This window comes from Lotus japonicus, chromosome 2, assembly GCF_012489685.1.
Source record: "Lotus japonicus ecotype B-129 chromosome 2, LjGifu_v1.2".
Taxonomy (NCBI): Eukaryota; Viridiplantae; Streptophyta; class Magnoliopsida; order Fabales; family Fabaceae; genus Lotus; species Lotus japonicus.
Window position 1 is genome coordinate 82,041,758 of NC_080042.1, and position 17,194 is coordinate 82,058,951.

The 17,194-nt window shown below is 34.2% G+C and overlaps 1 protein-coding gene, 1 long non-coding RNA gene and 1 pseudogene across 3 annotated transcripts; all 3 read left to right on the forward strand.

The window, feature by feature from the left end:
- Nucleotides 1-270: 270 nt before the first annotated feature.
- On the forward strand, nucleotides 271-6,202 carry LOC130737123 (uncharacterized). Its single transcript, XM_057588892.1, has 4 exons — nucleotides 271-448; nucleotides 893-1,141; nucleotides 1,313-1,537; nucleotides 6,108-6,202. The coding sequence occupies exons 1-4, from the start codon at nucleotides 271-273 to the stop codon at nucleotides 6,200-6,202; spliced, it is 747 nt and encodes a 248-aa protein (XP_057444875.1).
- A 2,429-nt stretch (nucleotides 6,203-8,631) lies between these two features.
- Nucleotides 8,632-11,658, forward strand: LOC130740242 (putative disease resistance RPP13-like protein 1; annotated as a pseudogene).
- A 303-nt stretch (nucleotides 11,659-11,961) lies between these two features.
- On the forward strand, nucleotides 11,962-14,922 carry LOC130740243 (uncharacterized). Of its 2 annotated transcripts, XR_009020089.1 has the most exons (5): nucleotides 12,019-12,085; nucleotides 12,503-12,576; nucleotides 13,102-13,257; nucleotides 13,519-13,872; nucleotides 14,237-14,922. It is a non-coding gene; the product is annotated as an uncharacterized LOC130740243 (long non-coding RNA). The 2 variants fall into 2 exon arrangements; XR_009020090.1 differs by lacking the exon at nucleotides 12,503-12,576 and having other exon boundaries at nucleotides 11,962-12,085.
- The last annotated feature ends 2,272 nt before the right edge of the window (nucleotides 14,923-17,194 follow it).

The window sequence follows — 17,194 nt, forward strand, 5'->3', positions numbered from 1 at the left end:
TGATAGTTGATTAAATATTTTTAAGTACAACCTTCGTTCCTTATTAACTGTCCACTTTGAAGAATTTTTTTCCTATATATATGTTCACTTATAATTTCAAGAGAACTTTAATTAATGTTTTTTCAAGCAATGTCCTTGTGAGAACAATAAATGATGAAAGATAAAACACTCTAAAGGGTAAAATAGAAAAACAAATAATATTTTTTGAAAATTAACAAAATTAATTACACTTTTTAATATGTAAGTTTATTCTTTTCCTAAATTTGATGTATGTATTGTATCTTTACTTCTTCTTGGCTCAAACATGGTGATAGAAATACAAGGTTCTTCCATCAGAAAGCAAACCAGAGGCGGAAGCGGAATTTAATAGAGTTTTTGAAAGATGATCAAGGCAGAGAAGTGGTGGAGGATCCTGATATTGCTCGAGTGCTTGGTGATTACTTCACTGGTTTGTTCACTTCTTCAAATCCATAGGGGATTGAGGAGACGACAGACCTGGTTGCTGGGAGAGTTTCTCAGTCTCACTTGGCAGTGTTGGGGGAGTCATTTACTAGATAGGAGGTGGAGGAGGCGCTATTCCACATGCACCCTACAAAGGCGCCTGGTTTGGATGGTTTCCCGGCTTTATTTTACCAGAAGCATTGAGATATTATTGGGGATGAGGTATCTGCTTTTTGTCTCTAGGTTCTTCAGGAGTCAATCCCGCCAGGTATGATTAGTCAAACTTGGCTGGTTTTAATTCCTAAGATTAAGAAACCTGAGCATGCGAACCAGTTTCGCCCGATTAGCCTTTGCAATGTACTTTTCAAGATTATTACTAAAACTATTGCAAACAGATTGAAAATTATTCTGCCTGATATTATATGTCAAACTCTAAGTGCTTTTGTGTCAGGTAGACTAATTACTAATAATGCGTTGGTCGCTTATGAGTGTTTTCACTTTATGAAGAAGAGAATTTCTGGCCGTAATGGCATGATGGCTCTGAAACTTGATATGTCCAAAGCATATGACAGAGTCGAGTGGCCTTTTTTGCAGGGTGTTCTTCAGAAGATGAGGTTCCCTCCATCATGGGTATCTTTGATTATGAGCTGTGTTACTACTGTGAGGTTCTCTATTATGCTAAATGGAAACCCCCAGCCGAGTTTTGCCCCCCTTTCGGGGTTTGCGCCAGGGTGACCCCCTTTCGCCTTATCTTTTTATCCTGTGTGGGGAAGTGTTCTCAGCTCTGATTGAGAAGAGGGTCGCTTTTAAAATGTTGCATGGTATTAAAGTGGCAAATAGAGCCCCTGTGATTTCTCACCTTTTTTTGCAGATGATAGCATTATCTTTGCTATAGCAAATTCTCAGGAAGCGGAGTGTGTCCTGGACGTCCTGTCCATATATGAGAAGGCTTCCGGTCAGGTTATTAAACTTGATAAGTCCATGCTCTCAGTTAGCCGCAATGTGCCTCATAATGGTTTGGATGAGCTTAAACAGCTTTTGAATGTTAAGGCAGTGGAGAGTTTTGATAAATATATTGGATTACCAATTATGATAGGTATTAATATCACCATTGTTATATTAATTTCTTTTTTAATATTTACTGTAATTCTGTAAATATGATTTTACTGAATCCGTTTGAATTTTCAATGGAAACTGATGCAATGTCATATGTACATGTTACTGAATCTGCAGAAAGTGAGCAAATTATCAACAGTAAATAGGAACACACATATGTCTGGGAAACCAATTACAATTGTAAATTTCCACGAACTTTCCTTTTTTTGTTTTTTCTACAAGCTTAATAAATGACAGTACAGAAGAAATTATAAAGGGAACAACCTACCTCATACGGGAAAAAAAAATATGAATAATGTGAAAAAAAAAATTATTTACCAAAAAAGGGTTAAAAAAATCATATTTACAAAACTGGTGTGTTTTGAGAAAAAGCAACGGCCGCAAGGCCACAGTCAGAAAACCGTGGCCTAAAGTCATGAAAGGCCACGGTTCCTACCACGGTTATGGAACCGTAGCCTATACCTTCTTCACATCCACACTAAAATCCACTTTCTTCAAAAAATTCGTATAAATTATTTCCACTAAATGAAAAATGAATTTTTATATGTGTTTATAATTTCATATGAGTTTATTATATTTATTTTTTTTATTGATATTTATTTTAAAGAACAAAAGTAAATATGAGCTTTTCATATATTAAATGTTTAAAATAAATATCATGAATTTAATATATATTTTTAAAATTTCATGAATTTAATATATTTATTTTTATATTTATAAATATTTAAATAAAGAGCCAATATTTAAATAAATAAAAAGTTCATATTTATTTTTGTTGTTTAAAATAAATATCTATAAAAAATAAATAAATATAATATACCCATATGAAATTATAAAAACATATAAAAAATTATTTATTATAAGTGAAAATTATTGATACAAATTTTTTTTGGAGAAAGTGAAAGTTTTTGGGAATGTGAAGAAGTTATAGGCTACTGTTCTTAAACCGTGGCTAGAACTGGTTTTTAGGCCACATGTGCAGAACCGTTGCATTTTCCGACTTTAGGCCACGGCTTATAATGGTGGCCATGCTTCCGTGGCCTTTTTCTCAAAAACACACCAGTTTGGTAAATATGATTTTTTTTACCCTTTTTTGGTAAATAATTTTTTTTTCACATTATTCATATTTTTTTTTCCTCATACGGTCATACCTACTTGAAACGCGTCATGTCCTTTTCTTCCATTATAGTGATAGTAATCAAGACCAACCGAGTCTAGTGTATGTGTATGAATCGTTCCCAAATGTGTGAGAGAAGTTGAAAACATGTATTACTAGTATTTTTTACCCGTGCGATGCACGGGGATATTCATTTTTGTTGTTTGTGTGATATTTATATTATTTTTTTAAAGACAATTTTTGGATTAAAAAAACAAAATGTATTTTTGATATAAGAAACTATGTGACCCGTGCGATACATGGAGAATATTCATTTTTGTTTATTGTATGTATTTTTTTCCAAATCTGTGTTATTTATTTATGTTTATTGAAAGAAAATTTATGAATTTATAAAGACTTTTAAGATTGTTTGCAATAATACCCTAATGCAAAGCTTCTATTACTTCATCAATGTATTCTTTATTGACTTCAAGTAATCTCATCGCATAGCACACGTCCTTGAAGATGTCACATGTAACTTAATATACTTTTCTTATGTTTGGAAATGAATAAGGCCCCTTTATGAAATTTAGCAAAAACCTCAGATAATATTCACCTTTTCTATGCCCTGTAATTTCTCACAATCCGTGTTATTGTTGTACATATACTTTGTAATTTATCAAAATCTGTAATTTCATATACTTTGCACACGTCCTTTTTTTTGCATCAAAAGTTTATAACATCCTACAGAATATCATAACTGCTTTTTTATTTTGGTGAGTATTTTTTACATCCATAAAAAGTTTAATGTCAAAAAATCCACCTTCATTATTAAATATATAAATAAATATTATTGTTATATTCTCAAATTATAAACTAATTGATAATGTCTTATGGAATTTCATAACTCCAAATTCTCTTTTATTTCAAACATGAAAGGCAAATAGCTATGGGAGAAAAGGTTTATGGAAAGTTTTTTTTATATGAAATTTAATGTGAAAACATCCGATAATAAAATTTACTATATGATGGATCCTTTCCAAAGAGATTCTGCATCCTGGAGAACAGCTTAATTAAGCGTTTATGGTCATAAGCGCTTATGACATAAGTGCTTATTCATAAATTATTTTAAAATATTTATTGAAATAAATTGAAAATAAGCTATATATAAGCATAAGTTCTTTTTCATAAGCTATTCTGAGTAGCTTATGAAAATAAGCTCAAAACAGCTTATGATAGGCCATAAGTCATAAGCTGTTTGCATAAGCTCTCCCAAACACTGGGGTAAGAGCTTATGCTATCAGATAAGCTCAAATAAGATATTTTAATAGATACAACATTGTGGAGTGCGAAAGCTCACTTGGAATTTACTATATTCATTTATTATTATCATGAGGCAATACTAATTTACACCTCAAATATATGGAAGGGAAATCGGAATGTCTATATAAAATAAAATTTGAGAACTTGCGTGTATTACTATTTATTCAATATGGTTCAACACTTTTTTTTGTCTTCTTGAGGTGTTCTTTTTTCTTTATCTTGTGAACGGATGATAAATAAACTCTTTTCTTTCCAAAAAAAAAAAATAATCATGTAGCCACTTAAATTGTGACGGTTGTGAGATTTTGTTTCTATCAGAAATTTGTTAATTATTAGAAGGAAGAAGAAAAGACATGAAAGAAGCAAGAGAATATAGATAGCATTTTTCCTCTCTACTAAATTCCTATTATTAAATTTTCTCAAATTTCTCAAATTCAATATGATAACATTCATATTGTATAACTGAACACTAATGAGTATACCTAATAACTATCCAGTATTTAAATTTTGGTGTAACATTCATATTGTATAACTAACATTATGATAACATGGGCTGGATTTGTCAAAGAGCTCAGAGCCTTTGAGGACATTCTAATTTCATGGGCTGGTACAGATTTATCATCTTCGTAGAGATCATGCCACACAAATCCATTCTTGTAGCTTCTGAATCAGAAGAACAAATATCAATATTATTGTGGAAATCTATTGCTTTAGAAGGTTGTGCAGGTAGGACCTGTAAAAAAATATTTCAAGTCACCATTAAATTATACCCTAGAATGAGAAGGATTGAAATCAAGAGTAACCACACATTTAATGAACAATTTTCATCCTTCCCTAAGTCAGTTTTCATGATAGTACTGCCTTCAAATGAACATCCAACAAATGCACCTGCAAGTAGTATAATTGTCAAATACAACCCGGGAGAAGTTAATTCAACCTCACCCAGAATATAAAAAACCAAATTGACACAAATCAAATCATCAAGCCAAAAACTCCAAATAAGAGAAACAACCATGAAGTTCAATCAATATAAATGAGGCTCAGTTCAAAGATTTTAGAGGTTACACTATTAACTTCCAAACATTAATTGAGAACTTGACCCAGTCTGACTTATATGAATTTCATTTGCAGCATGCTTGTTCATTATTAGTAGTTTCAGAGTGTCTTTTTTCTTAGTCCAATCCAATTCAGCCTCCTGAAACCCAATTTAACCATCATATGACAGTGAAATCTGAAGAGTGTATGCAGAGGAAAGATTAAAAATAGAAAGGAGAAAACTGTTGATTTGCTCTGATATTTTCTGCAACAGGAAATTAATTAAGAAGTTCAGCTAAATGAGATTATCTATCATCGTAAGCTCCTCAAGTGATGCTGCTCCTAGTCATAAACAGTACAACATCAATGATATAAGCAAAGCAACTTCAGTTTGGATAATAAAATTGGTCAAGGTGGATTTGGAGTTGTTTAACATGAGATCAACATTACTTGTAACTTGTCTTCAAATTGGTCGTGGATGCTCTGCTGTCAACTCTCTGAGTTCCTTCATGGCTTCATATTTTCTTAGGTACACAGTGTCTCTATGAAAAAACAAACCTAAATTAGTGAGATAAAAAAAACAAATCAAAGAACAAAAGTAGAAGTGCAAAAGTGCCAGTGACATAGAGTTAACAAAGCATGCATATGCACCGAATTTTCAGGGAGACTCATGATGAAGATACAAATGATTCCTGACAATTCTAAGTTGTTCTCATGGGAGACTTATGATGAAGATCTGTCTTAAGACCTAATTTATCAACAGAGGCTGCACAATGCACCAAAAGAACAAAAAGATCTATGAAAGAGGCATGTCTTTAGTGCAGTAGTATGTGCTGTTAACAGATTGGAGCAATAACATCAAGATAAAAGATTCAAAGATTCAAATAAACTAAAGACAACAAAATACAAAGGGCATAGTTTGAAATTCTAATTATTACCCCTATTTTTCCTTTCACAGGTGGACTTGTGTTTGAAAAAATTGGTCCGCAAAAGTTAATATAGTAAAACATACAGATTCTATGTCAGTTGGGAGTATTAGGAGAGAATGGATGCATGGGTTCTTAATTCTATGCAGTTTTTTCCATGGCTTGTTCAGAATGCAGCCAGACAATCAAGATGGCAGTAAAAAGGAAAACGAAAGCAGCTAGTGGGCAGGCACCTGAAATTATGGATGAAAGTGGCTCATTTTGATCATTTTACCATCAGCATATTGCTTAAAGGTGTGCTGCGAATACAAATAATCATAAAACAATTTTAGATGAACCACTTTCTCCATAGGCTCCACAAACATGGTGGTAAACCACAAAAATGATTGCAAGATTATTAGAGCTATTCGTGCATCGGTAAGGTAGAATCAGAAAGTTGAAGGGCTGAATCAGAAAAATAACCTGAAAGACTCTATGAGGCAACAACCATAAAGCAGATGCTGGAAGTAAAGGTAGGGTAGAAACACCTTCGTTAATTAATGAATTGATTTTTCAAAGTATAGAGAAAAAAAATATGATTTGAGGGCAACTTTGAAGCAATAATACACTCACCGATTATGGATCAAGAAGTGGATGAACGAAATATAACAGAGGCAGTGAATTGAAAAAACAAAGAAGAAAATTAATTTAAAAACATTGAAAGGATAAAGCGAAAGAGGAAAAACCTGAGACATGGCAGCGGAGAGCATTCAAGGTGGTACATCTGCTACTGCTGAAGCAAGGCTTATTGCTATTGCTGGAACTTCAGCCTCTCTTGCATTCTCTGCTCTCCTTCCTAATCCTAAGCCCTATAACAACATTACCCAAGATTTACATCAAACGGAAACAGAAAACTTAAAAATCCCAATCTCAATTAGGGAAAACAAAAAGAGGGAGGTAAAAATAAAAAGAAAGAAACAGAGCAGAGAAAATGAGGTAGAAAGACTGTTAACCTCGGTAGAACATTGTAGAAGAAGAAATAGATGTTCCATCGGCAATCCGTGACTCATTTTCTCATTTTCAATCTTCACTCTGACGCTCTTCTCTCCTCTTCTTCCGAATCCAAACCCTACCGCCAGCGGCATTCTCCTCCCTTGGTTCTGTAGAGCGCCGTATCCAGAATGCTAAACAAAGTCTGAGAATAAATAGAAAAGAGGTTGAAAGAGAAACCGACGAAATTAAATAAGGAAAACAGAAGAGACAAAGGTTCTCAACGGATACGTCAGGAATGAAAGCAGCCAAGACAATGCAATTGGAAGCCCAAAGAGCACATCTATGAGCAACGACTGAGATTGATTCTGAAGGAACAAAATATACATATTTACTGATATAACCATATTTACATTTTGTGTGCTATGCAATAAATTATTGAATTCCATATTTGCCCTCCTGACTGCAAAAACTCTCCCTTTATATAGTTTATAACTCCCTTGGTTCTGTAGAGCGCCGTATCCAGAATGCTAAACAAAGTCTGAGAATAAATAGAAAAGAGGTTGAAAGAGAAACCGAAGAAATTAAATAAGGAAAACAGAAGAGACAAAGGTTCTCAACGGATACGTCAGGAATGAAAGCAGCCAAGACAATGCAATTGGAAGCCCAAAGAGCACATCTATGAGCAACGACTGAGATTGATTCTGAAGGAACAAAATATACATATTTACTGATATAACCATATTTACATTTTGTGTGCTATGCAATAAATTATTGAATTCCATATTTGCCCTCCTGACTGCAAAAACTCTCCCTTTATATAGTTTATAACTCCCTTGGTTCTGTAGAGCGCCGTATCCAGAATGCTAAACAAAGTCTGAGAATAAATAGAAAAGAGGTTGAAAGAGAAACCGAAGAAATTAAATAAGGAAAACAGAAGAGACAAAGGTTCTCAACGGATACGTCAGGAATGAAAGCAGCCAAGACAATGCAATTGGAAGCCCAAAGAGCACATCTATGAGCAACGACTGAGATTGATTCTGAAGGAACAAAATATACATATTTACTGATATAACCATATTTACATTTTGTGTGCTATGCAATAAATTATTGAATTCCATATTTGCCCTCCTGACTGCAAAAACTCTCCCTTTATATAGTTTATAGATAGATAGATAGATAGATGTATTTAATAAAAAAATTATTACATAATTTAATTCAAAGGTTACATCATATTGGCATGTGTAAAGTCAAAAAACAAAAAGATTGACATGTTTTAAAAGTTACATTATATTGAAAGTTGAATAGAAATTTAATTTGTTTAACTTTATTGTTTAATGCATTTAATACTTATAGCTCAAGTGAGCTTTACATATATATATAGATTATTATTTCTATAATTTACATTTATAATTCCCGTTTTTGGGACTAGTTAAGTAAAATTTTATCTATTCTCTTCCCACATTTTCATATTTACATGAAAAAAAAGATGGTATTGTACCATATATATATTTTGATTAGAGAACCATGTGAGTGTCATGTCATGATGGTTGGACCCATGCTATATGCAAGATCTCAATAATTTCCACGAAAAAGAAAAGCTGATGATGCATGTGCCTTGTCTCCTCAACTTGTCTCAGAAGTCCTCCTAATAGTTCAAAAAACGTGTGACCAATAATAATAATAATAATAATAAGAGAAATTTAGACCACCACATACACTTTGTCGATAAGTAGAGTTTGATAACGAGAATTCAGAGCACAAACACAAACAAACTGCAAGCTCAAATTCCTTTCCTTTCATTAACTCACTTATCTTGTCTGAATTATTTGTAATCTCGTTCGTCACTTGTTCGATCCTGTGATCATGGCAGGACTAATGGTGGCTGGAGCTGCCCTCGGTGCTTTTCTTAATGTTCTTTTCGACAAGCTTGCTTCAGCTTCACCTCAGCTTGTTGACTTCATCCGTGAGAAGAAGCTTGGCCCTTTACTTGAAAGGTTGGAGGAAAATCTCATGGTGGTGAATGCTGTGCTTGATGATGCTGAGAACAAACAGATCAGCAACTCTAATATCAACAAGTGGCTCAATGAACTCAAAGATGTTGTCTACATGGCTGATGACTTGTTGGATGAAGTTAATACCATAGCTGCAACTCAAAAGGAGGTAACTTCTAACTTATTCTCTCGCTTGACAGAAATTGTTGAAAAGCTAGATCGTATCTTAAAACTCAAAGTGAGTCTTAATCTCAAAGAGATTGCAACTGATAATTCCTCATCTAGAGATCCCTCAACATCTGTGCCAGATGGAAAAATATATGGAAGGGATGAAGACAAGAAGGCCATAATTGAGCTAATGCTAGATGGCAGTAATGGAGGTGAACAAGTAGATGTGATTCCTATTGTTGGCATGGGTGGAGTCGGAAAGACAACTCTAGCCCAAATGTTGTACAATGATGACAATTTGAAGCAGATCTTTAATTTTGATTTCAAAGCATGGGTTTGTGTTTCTGAACCATTTGATATCATAAAGGTTACAAAAACTTTGACTGAGGCACTTACTCAACAAGCTTGTCAAATCAATGATTTTAATTCACTTCAAGAAAATTTGGTGCAAATTTTGAGGGGGAAAAATTCTTCATTATTTTGGACGATGTTTGGAATGAAGATTATGATAGGTGGAATCAACTTAAAAAACCTTTCCAACATGGCATGAGGGGGAGCAAAATTCTTGTCACGACCCGTAGTGATGAGGTTGCTTCTGTAGTCCAAACTGGTCAAACTTTCAATTTAAGCCAACTATCAAATGAAGATTGTTGGTCGGTATTTGCAAATCATGCATGTCTTTTCCCAGGATTAGGTGAGAATACAATAGCTTTGGAGAAAATTGGCTTGGAGATTGTTAAGAAGTGTAAGGGACTACCTTTAGCGGCACAATCACTTGGAGGTTTATTGAGAAGAAAGCATAACATTAAGGATTGGAATAATGTATTGAATTGTGACATTTGGGAACTATCTGAAAGTGAAAGCAAGATTATACCATCATTGAGAATCAGTTATCATTATCTCCCTTCTTATTTGAAACGTTGCTTTGCTTATTTCTCATTATATCCTAAAGATTATGAATTTGAAAAAAATGATGTAATCCTGCTGTGGATGGCCGAAGATCTTTTACCACCACCAAAACAAGGAAAAACTTTGAACGAAGTTGGTGATGAGTATCTTGACTGCTTAGTTTCGAGATCATTTCTTCAACGCTCACGTAATCAAAGGAATGAGGAGTTTTTTGGGATGCATGATCTCATGCATGATTTGGCAACCTTTATTGGCGGGGAATTCTACTTTAGATCAGATGATATTGGGGAAGAAACTACAATTGGTGGCAAAACTCGTCATTTGTCATTCATCAATTTCAGTAGTCCCAGGTTGGAGAATGTTGGAGTGATCAGTAGTACTAAATTCCTAAGAACATTTTTGAGAACGGAGTGTGATTTTTTTTATTTCGTGAATGAAGTGGAACCGTGCAGTGAGTTGTTGCATCTTGAGTACTTGAGAGTTTTGTCATTTTGTTGGTTTGAGAATCGCAGTGCATTGTCTGATTCTATAGGTGGAATGATCCATTTGCGTTATTTGGATCTCTCCTGGACAGGAATAGAGTTACTGCCGGAGTCATTGTGTAATTTGTATAATCTGCAAACATTGAAGTTGGAACATTGTGATAGACTGAATGCGCTACCAAGTGGCGTGCAAAATCTTGTGAACTTGCACTATCTTGGTATTGCTGGAACTGATATAGAGGAGATGCCGAAAGGAATGGGCAAATTAAAGCAGTTGCGTCATTTACCTTACTTCATTGTGGGCAAGCATGAAGAGATCAAGATCAAGGAACTGGGAGGGCTTTCAAATCTTGGTGGATCACTTACAATTGAGAAACTGGAGAATGTTGAGAATGATAGTGAAGCGTTGGAGGCAAGAATGATGGATAAGAAGAACATTCAGGATTTAGTATTGAAGTGGTCTTTAGATGTTGAGGATTGTAAGGATTCCAATATAGAATTGGATATACTTTACAAGTTAGAGCCTCACCGAGACCTTCAGTCCCTGAAGATAAAAGGATACAGAGGTACGAGATATCCGGATTGGGTTGGAAAGTCGTGCTTCCACAATATGAATAGCATAAAGCTGTCTTATTGCGAGAATTGTTTTACGCTTCCTTCACTTGAACGTCTCCCATCTCTTAGGGAACTGAGTATTAAAAAAATGAAGTCGTTGGTGAGTATTGATGCCAGTTTTTTCAACAATAGTGATGGTGGCTCTTTGTTGACAGTAGTACCGTTTCCCTCACTTGAATATCTTGAATTTGAAGATATGCCTCGTTGGGAGGTGTGGAGTTGTTCTGAGCAGCCACGTGCTTTCCCTCTACTCAAGCTTCTGATCATAAAAGATTGTCCAAAATTGAAGGGAGATTTGCCAAGTGACCTCCCTCGCTCACGTCTTTGGTATTGGATACTTATCCAAATCTCAATTATTTATCCATCTCAGGCTGTGAAATTCTGGAATATGTTTCGTTGTCACAATCAGGAGATGGAGATGTCGCTCTTCATGATCTGATTTATCTTAAGATCGAAAGATGTCCCAATTTAGTATCATTGGCAAGAGAAGGATTGGTTGCGCCCAACTTGACTCACTTGGAGGTTCGCAATTGCGACAAGTTAGAGTCATTTCCTGAACAAGGTATGCTGCTGCCTAGCTTGAGAAGAATTATGATCTCGAATTGCGAGAAACTAGTGAGCAGCGGCCTTGCATCCATGGACATGCTTAGCAGAGTCGAGATCTACGGTCCATGTGATGGGATAAAGTCGTTCCCAAAAGAGGGTTTGCTGCCTCCCTCCCTCAAGGAGCTATTTCTAGTTAATTTGTCAAGTCTGGAGACGTTGGATTGCAAGGGGCTTCTCCACCTCACCTCCCTCCAACAATTAACAATTTTTTATTGTCCAAAGCTGGAGAGCATGGCGGGAGAAAGGCTGCCTGCCTCTCTAACTCAACTTGACATCATTGGATGCCATTTGCTGGGAGAACAGTGCCGCACGAAACACCCTCAAATTTGGCCCAAAATTTCCCACATCCACCGCATTGAGGTTGATTGGAATGTAATTTCATGACCCATCCGTGATTATGAACAGGTAATTCTCCTGCTCTCTGACCCACTTTTCTTCATTATCTCCTCTACAAACCAAACCTGCTTACCTTAACATCTCTTCTTCATCTTCTTTACAGTTTGCTATATGAAACTGTCCACACCAAAGATTTTTTTATATACTTTCCATCATATGAAGTAATGGTTATCCAACTATAGATCTCAATGTGCCATAGAAATCTGTTTTGCATAATACAAATACCATGGAAATAATCCTGAAATATTAGTGTTTTTTCTATTTGCAGAATACTGTTTTTGTTGGCTTGTTGGTTGGTTGATTCAAAGTGTACAATACAGAAAATCATTTGTTTCTGATTTTCTTTATGTTGAACATTTGGGTATCTTTTAGCAAAAACAACCGTGCAGATTGTTATTTAGTGATCTTCATCTTGTTTTTTGGCAGATTGTTATGTGGGTAGATGGTCACCCTGTTGAACTGTGCAGCCAGAGCAAAGATTTTTTGTTTACCATCATCAGGTTGAATTATCCTACAATAGATCTCTATGCAGAATATAAATCTTTTTAGTAATAAAGAAATATACGGTTCTAATTTTCATTAGTCTACAAGGGAAGGACCTGCTTTCTATGAACATCATATGTATTCTGCTCACTCAATAAAAATTTATATTTAATTGAAACTGATTTTGTATATACTGTACTGAATCTCCAGGAAATGAGCATATTTTCAAAGGAAATACTAGGCAAAAGGTTGCTTACCATTCTCAAGATTGGAAGAATAAATATAAAACATAGGTATTCCTTGTGTGTCATAATTAAATACTTCAATATAAAGCAAACTGTGTGAAACACAAGCATTATTAATCTGTGACATTTTATTTTGAAATTTCTCAGTATACCAGAAATCACCACTGGTGCTTGTTTCTTCATATTACATAAATTCAGCAATTGTAATTAGCTGTAGTTAGTTCAGTGTACTAATGTTCGGCTTATTGAGGTCAGAATAGAAATTCTGATTCTTGGTATTTGGTTTTTATTTTTCAGATCTGTTATGGTTAAATAGCCTGGAGAAGATGGTTGTGCCATCAATGTTGAACAGGAGCTGAAGGGAAATTTTGGTTTCAGAAATACTCTTGATCAAATTTATGCTATGAGTGTTGTTTTTCATCCTTAAGCTCAGAAGAAGATATGAAAATACAGGTATCTCATATCTGGTATGCTACATCATTATAAATAGTTTGATGTAAAGCTATTTCTCTGGAAAATGAGCATTAGTCATATGTGGCATTTTATTTTAAATATCTTAGTATATCAGCAACAACCTGTGGCTGTTTCTTCATTGTATATTGTTTGTCCATTCAGAAAGTGTAATTGGGTGTTATTAGTTCAATATAATATTGTTGGACTCATTGAGCGCAAAATCGAATCTGTGATTCTTAGTATCTGATTTTTTATTTTCAGATATTTTATGGTTAATTGGCTTGGTGAAGCTAGCTGCCCCTGCTGAGGAATCTGAGATCAACTTTGAACAGGAGATGATGAAATTTTTTGATTTAGTTGACATGAAACATTATCAATAGCTGATTATTTACTTGGGAGGCCATTCAGTGGATACAATGTTTTTCCAATTTTGTCAATATAGTTTACACATTGGAATTTTTAAGACCACTACAAGCGATGTGTTTCTGATGTTGTTAAGCACAACGAGGTACAAAAAGTCAAAAACTGCTGCTCTAAAAAGTGAGGTTATAGCGTTTATGTCTCCAGCAAGTAATTGTATAATTTGATTGAGATTGAGCTACGTCCTTCCATGAGGTAATCTAGTGGTATTAGAAGGATCGTTTTCTCATCTCTTAGTTGTTTGATACATCATACATGTATTGTATCCTACTACAGATTTTGGGAAAATGGTAGCTTTTATTTATTTACGTGTAACAGCAAGTATATGTTTTTGTGCTCTTTAAATACCATATTGTTCTTTTTCTTTTTCCTTCCATGCTTAAGAGTACCTTCTTTCCTTTCAAACAAGGTTTATTGAATGCCTGCCTCTATTTGATATCTTTTAGTACCATTTAGTGTAGTGACCCTAAAATTGGTGGAAAATAAAGGGAAATTTTTACACTTCACTGTCTTCTTTCTACTACTACTTATCAGCTTATCTTATTGTTATCTGATGCAGCGAGGGCAACGTCAGGCAAGATGGCTTAAACCGGTGCATGGAAGATTTAAGCTTAATTTTGATGGGAGTAGTCTTGGAAATCGTGGAAATGCTGGTGGAGGTGGTTTACTTCGTGATGGTTCAAGCAACTTCATTTTTGGCTTTTCAATTTTTTTGGCAGTTGCTCAAATAATGAAGCTGAGTTTATGCGCTATTCTTGAAGGCTTACTTGTGTGTAAGCAATTGGGTTATGATGGTATTGGCATTGAATGTGATTCTAATATTGTTGTTAGCTGGATTCGGTCTCGTTCTTGCAAGCTTTGGTATCTTTGGGACTTCTAGGGACCACTTAAGGGGTTATTGGATGTTAAGGATTATTCTATTCATCATATTTTTAGAGCCAAAAGGAGGCTGATGCTTTGGCTCGTAGTTGTGCTAGTTAAACCAGCTTCTTATTTACCAATGTGGAACATCTCCCTAGGCTTATAAAAAGTTTGATTAGGTTAGATAAAATGGGTATTGTTTATATTAAGACTTGTTTAGTTTGTTCTTTTGTGTTTGCTTTATTGTCTTTTGTTTGTTTTGATACTTGGGATATTGTTTTGTTTTTCTTTGTTTAAGTGTCTAGTTGTTACCACGGTTTTCCTCCGCCATAAGTGAGGTCTCTCAATAAAGCTTGGAGGTTCCGCCCTCCTTTTCTAGAAAAACATTTCAGCTCAAATAATCAGAATGAATTGCTTATCAAAACTATTTGGGCTTGTGGCATCTAGAAGTTTTTGTCTGAGATCAGGGTGAAAACCAGTTCACTTGCACTATTTCCCTTGGTTTTAGGTAGGATTTAGATCCTCTCCTATTACATGACCATCCTATTTGAGGTAATTAGGGACACCTTTTAGTGTCTAGGGACTAACTCTTATAGGTTGTAAAGTCTGTATACAAGTTATATTTAAAATTGTGCATCTTTGTCTTTCTATCAGACACCACCTTGCTCTTATATAGAAACAAGAGAAAATTTTAATCCCACTAATTTAGTTAAAATTATGTTTCTTCTTTCCCCAATTTGTCACACTTTTCGATAAAATAAATTTTGTATTTCTCAGCAAAGTATTTTCTATGTATAACTAAGGATGAAATCATCTCAGTATATTTAAAGAAGCTAAGAAGTATCTATTATGTTGGGATTTGATATGTGTTTGTGCTTGGGTTTGGTTACAAGTTTGGGATCCTTAAATAAAATTATAATAGACCAAGATGACTTGTAGGTGATTATTTAGATGCTTGACAATCAACATATAAAGTTGATTTCAGTCCCCAAATCAATTATTGTGGAGAAGCTGAAGAGATTGCGATTGATATAGGACCTGTTTGTTTTTGCTTAAAAATAAGTGTTTTTACCTCTGAGTAAAAAGGTGATTTTAATTTAAGTGATTTTTTGAAAAAAAAATTATTTATGTTTGAATTACATTAAAGGACATAAAAAAATTCATATTATTTAAAGAACTATTTAAATATAAAATTCTAAATTTGAATTTGAAGTGGTGTAGAATGACCCCTAGGTCGAATTCTCGATTTATAGGATGCACATTCTTAAAAGACATTTGGTCTTCACAATACCTGAGTCGAAATTACGAAAGCATTTTTGTTTTGGAAGAAATATAATTGCATTCAATTTGAGGCATAAATGTCAATACATCGACATTCACAAAAGATAAGAGATCCAATGAAACTTCCTCCACTAAAACTGAATCAATATAAGTGGTGACGTTCCTATAAAGAATGACAAAATCAAAAGCTGAAATTGGATGACAATCCCAAATTTTTGCGGCTAAATAGGATCTCCCTAGAGAAGATTTCTACCACCATTGATAAGCTCAAGACAATCCCTTTCGAAGTAAACTGACCAAGGTTGGAGAAAGTTCAAAAGAAGGGTACGATGTGGCAGCCGCCAAAACCTCACCAATTTATCCCGGGCCACCATACTCAAACCTGCAACGTCGCCCTCACAAAAGAAGCATCGAAATTTACTGTTATCACATCATCTTTAGGTCATCGCCAAACTGTGGGGAGGACCGGAGCTGGCTGAGCAGCATGCGCAACCAGCGTAGGAACAAAATGCAAATCCGCAGCATGAGAGCGATTTAATACACCAAAAAATTACCATAAAAATAGAATTGAATTTCTCTCTCCTCAACCATAATTGATTATTTCATAAGCTACTCAAGTCAAATAGCTTAAGAAAATAACCAGTTTTCTAGTATTTTTTCAAAAGTGATTTTTTTCAAAAGCGCACACAACATATAAAAATACATATAAGTGACTATTTTTTTTTTAAAAAGTGATTATTCAAGAAATAAGCAAAGACAAATAGACTTATAATCAATCATGAGATTTTATAATAAGATGAGGAAATGATACCAACACTAACTTCAACACTTAATTTCCCCTAAGCTCTTTTTTTAATTGGATGTATTCATGTTGGTATCATCTAATTGAAATTGGGAAGTCTATGACCAGTTTGTGTTCTCTTAAAAAATAAGTGACTTTAAAATTGAACAAAATTGATTTTATTTTAAGAGGTTTTTTGAAAAGCAGAAATTGATTTGTTTGTTTTCAAATTAAAAAAAGTGTTTTACACCTTAAAATCCACTAGAAATAATTTATTATTTTAAAAGAGGCTAGAAATAACTTAAGAAATAATGAGTTATCAAAAGCATATATAAACATCTCAAAAAATACATAAATGATTACCTTTTGGAAAATAAGTGATTACATCATAAAATAATAAAATAAGCATAGGCGAATAAGCTCTAAATGGACATCAGTGTTAAAATGAGTGTTGTTAGCATTTCTCTAATTAAATTTCGCAAGATCACCTTATGAAAATCACTTCGTAAATTATTTCATTTTCAAGTCACTCTAACTTATTTTTACCGTAATCAATTTTGCCAAATTACTTTTACACAAAATCAATTATTTTCT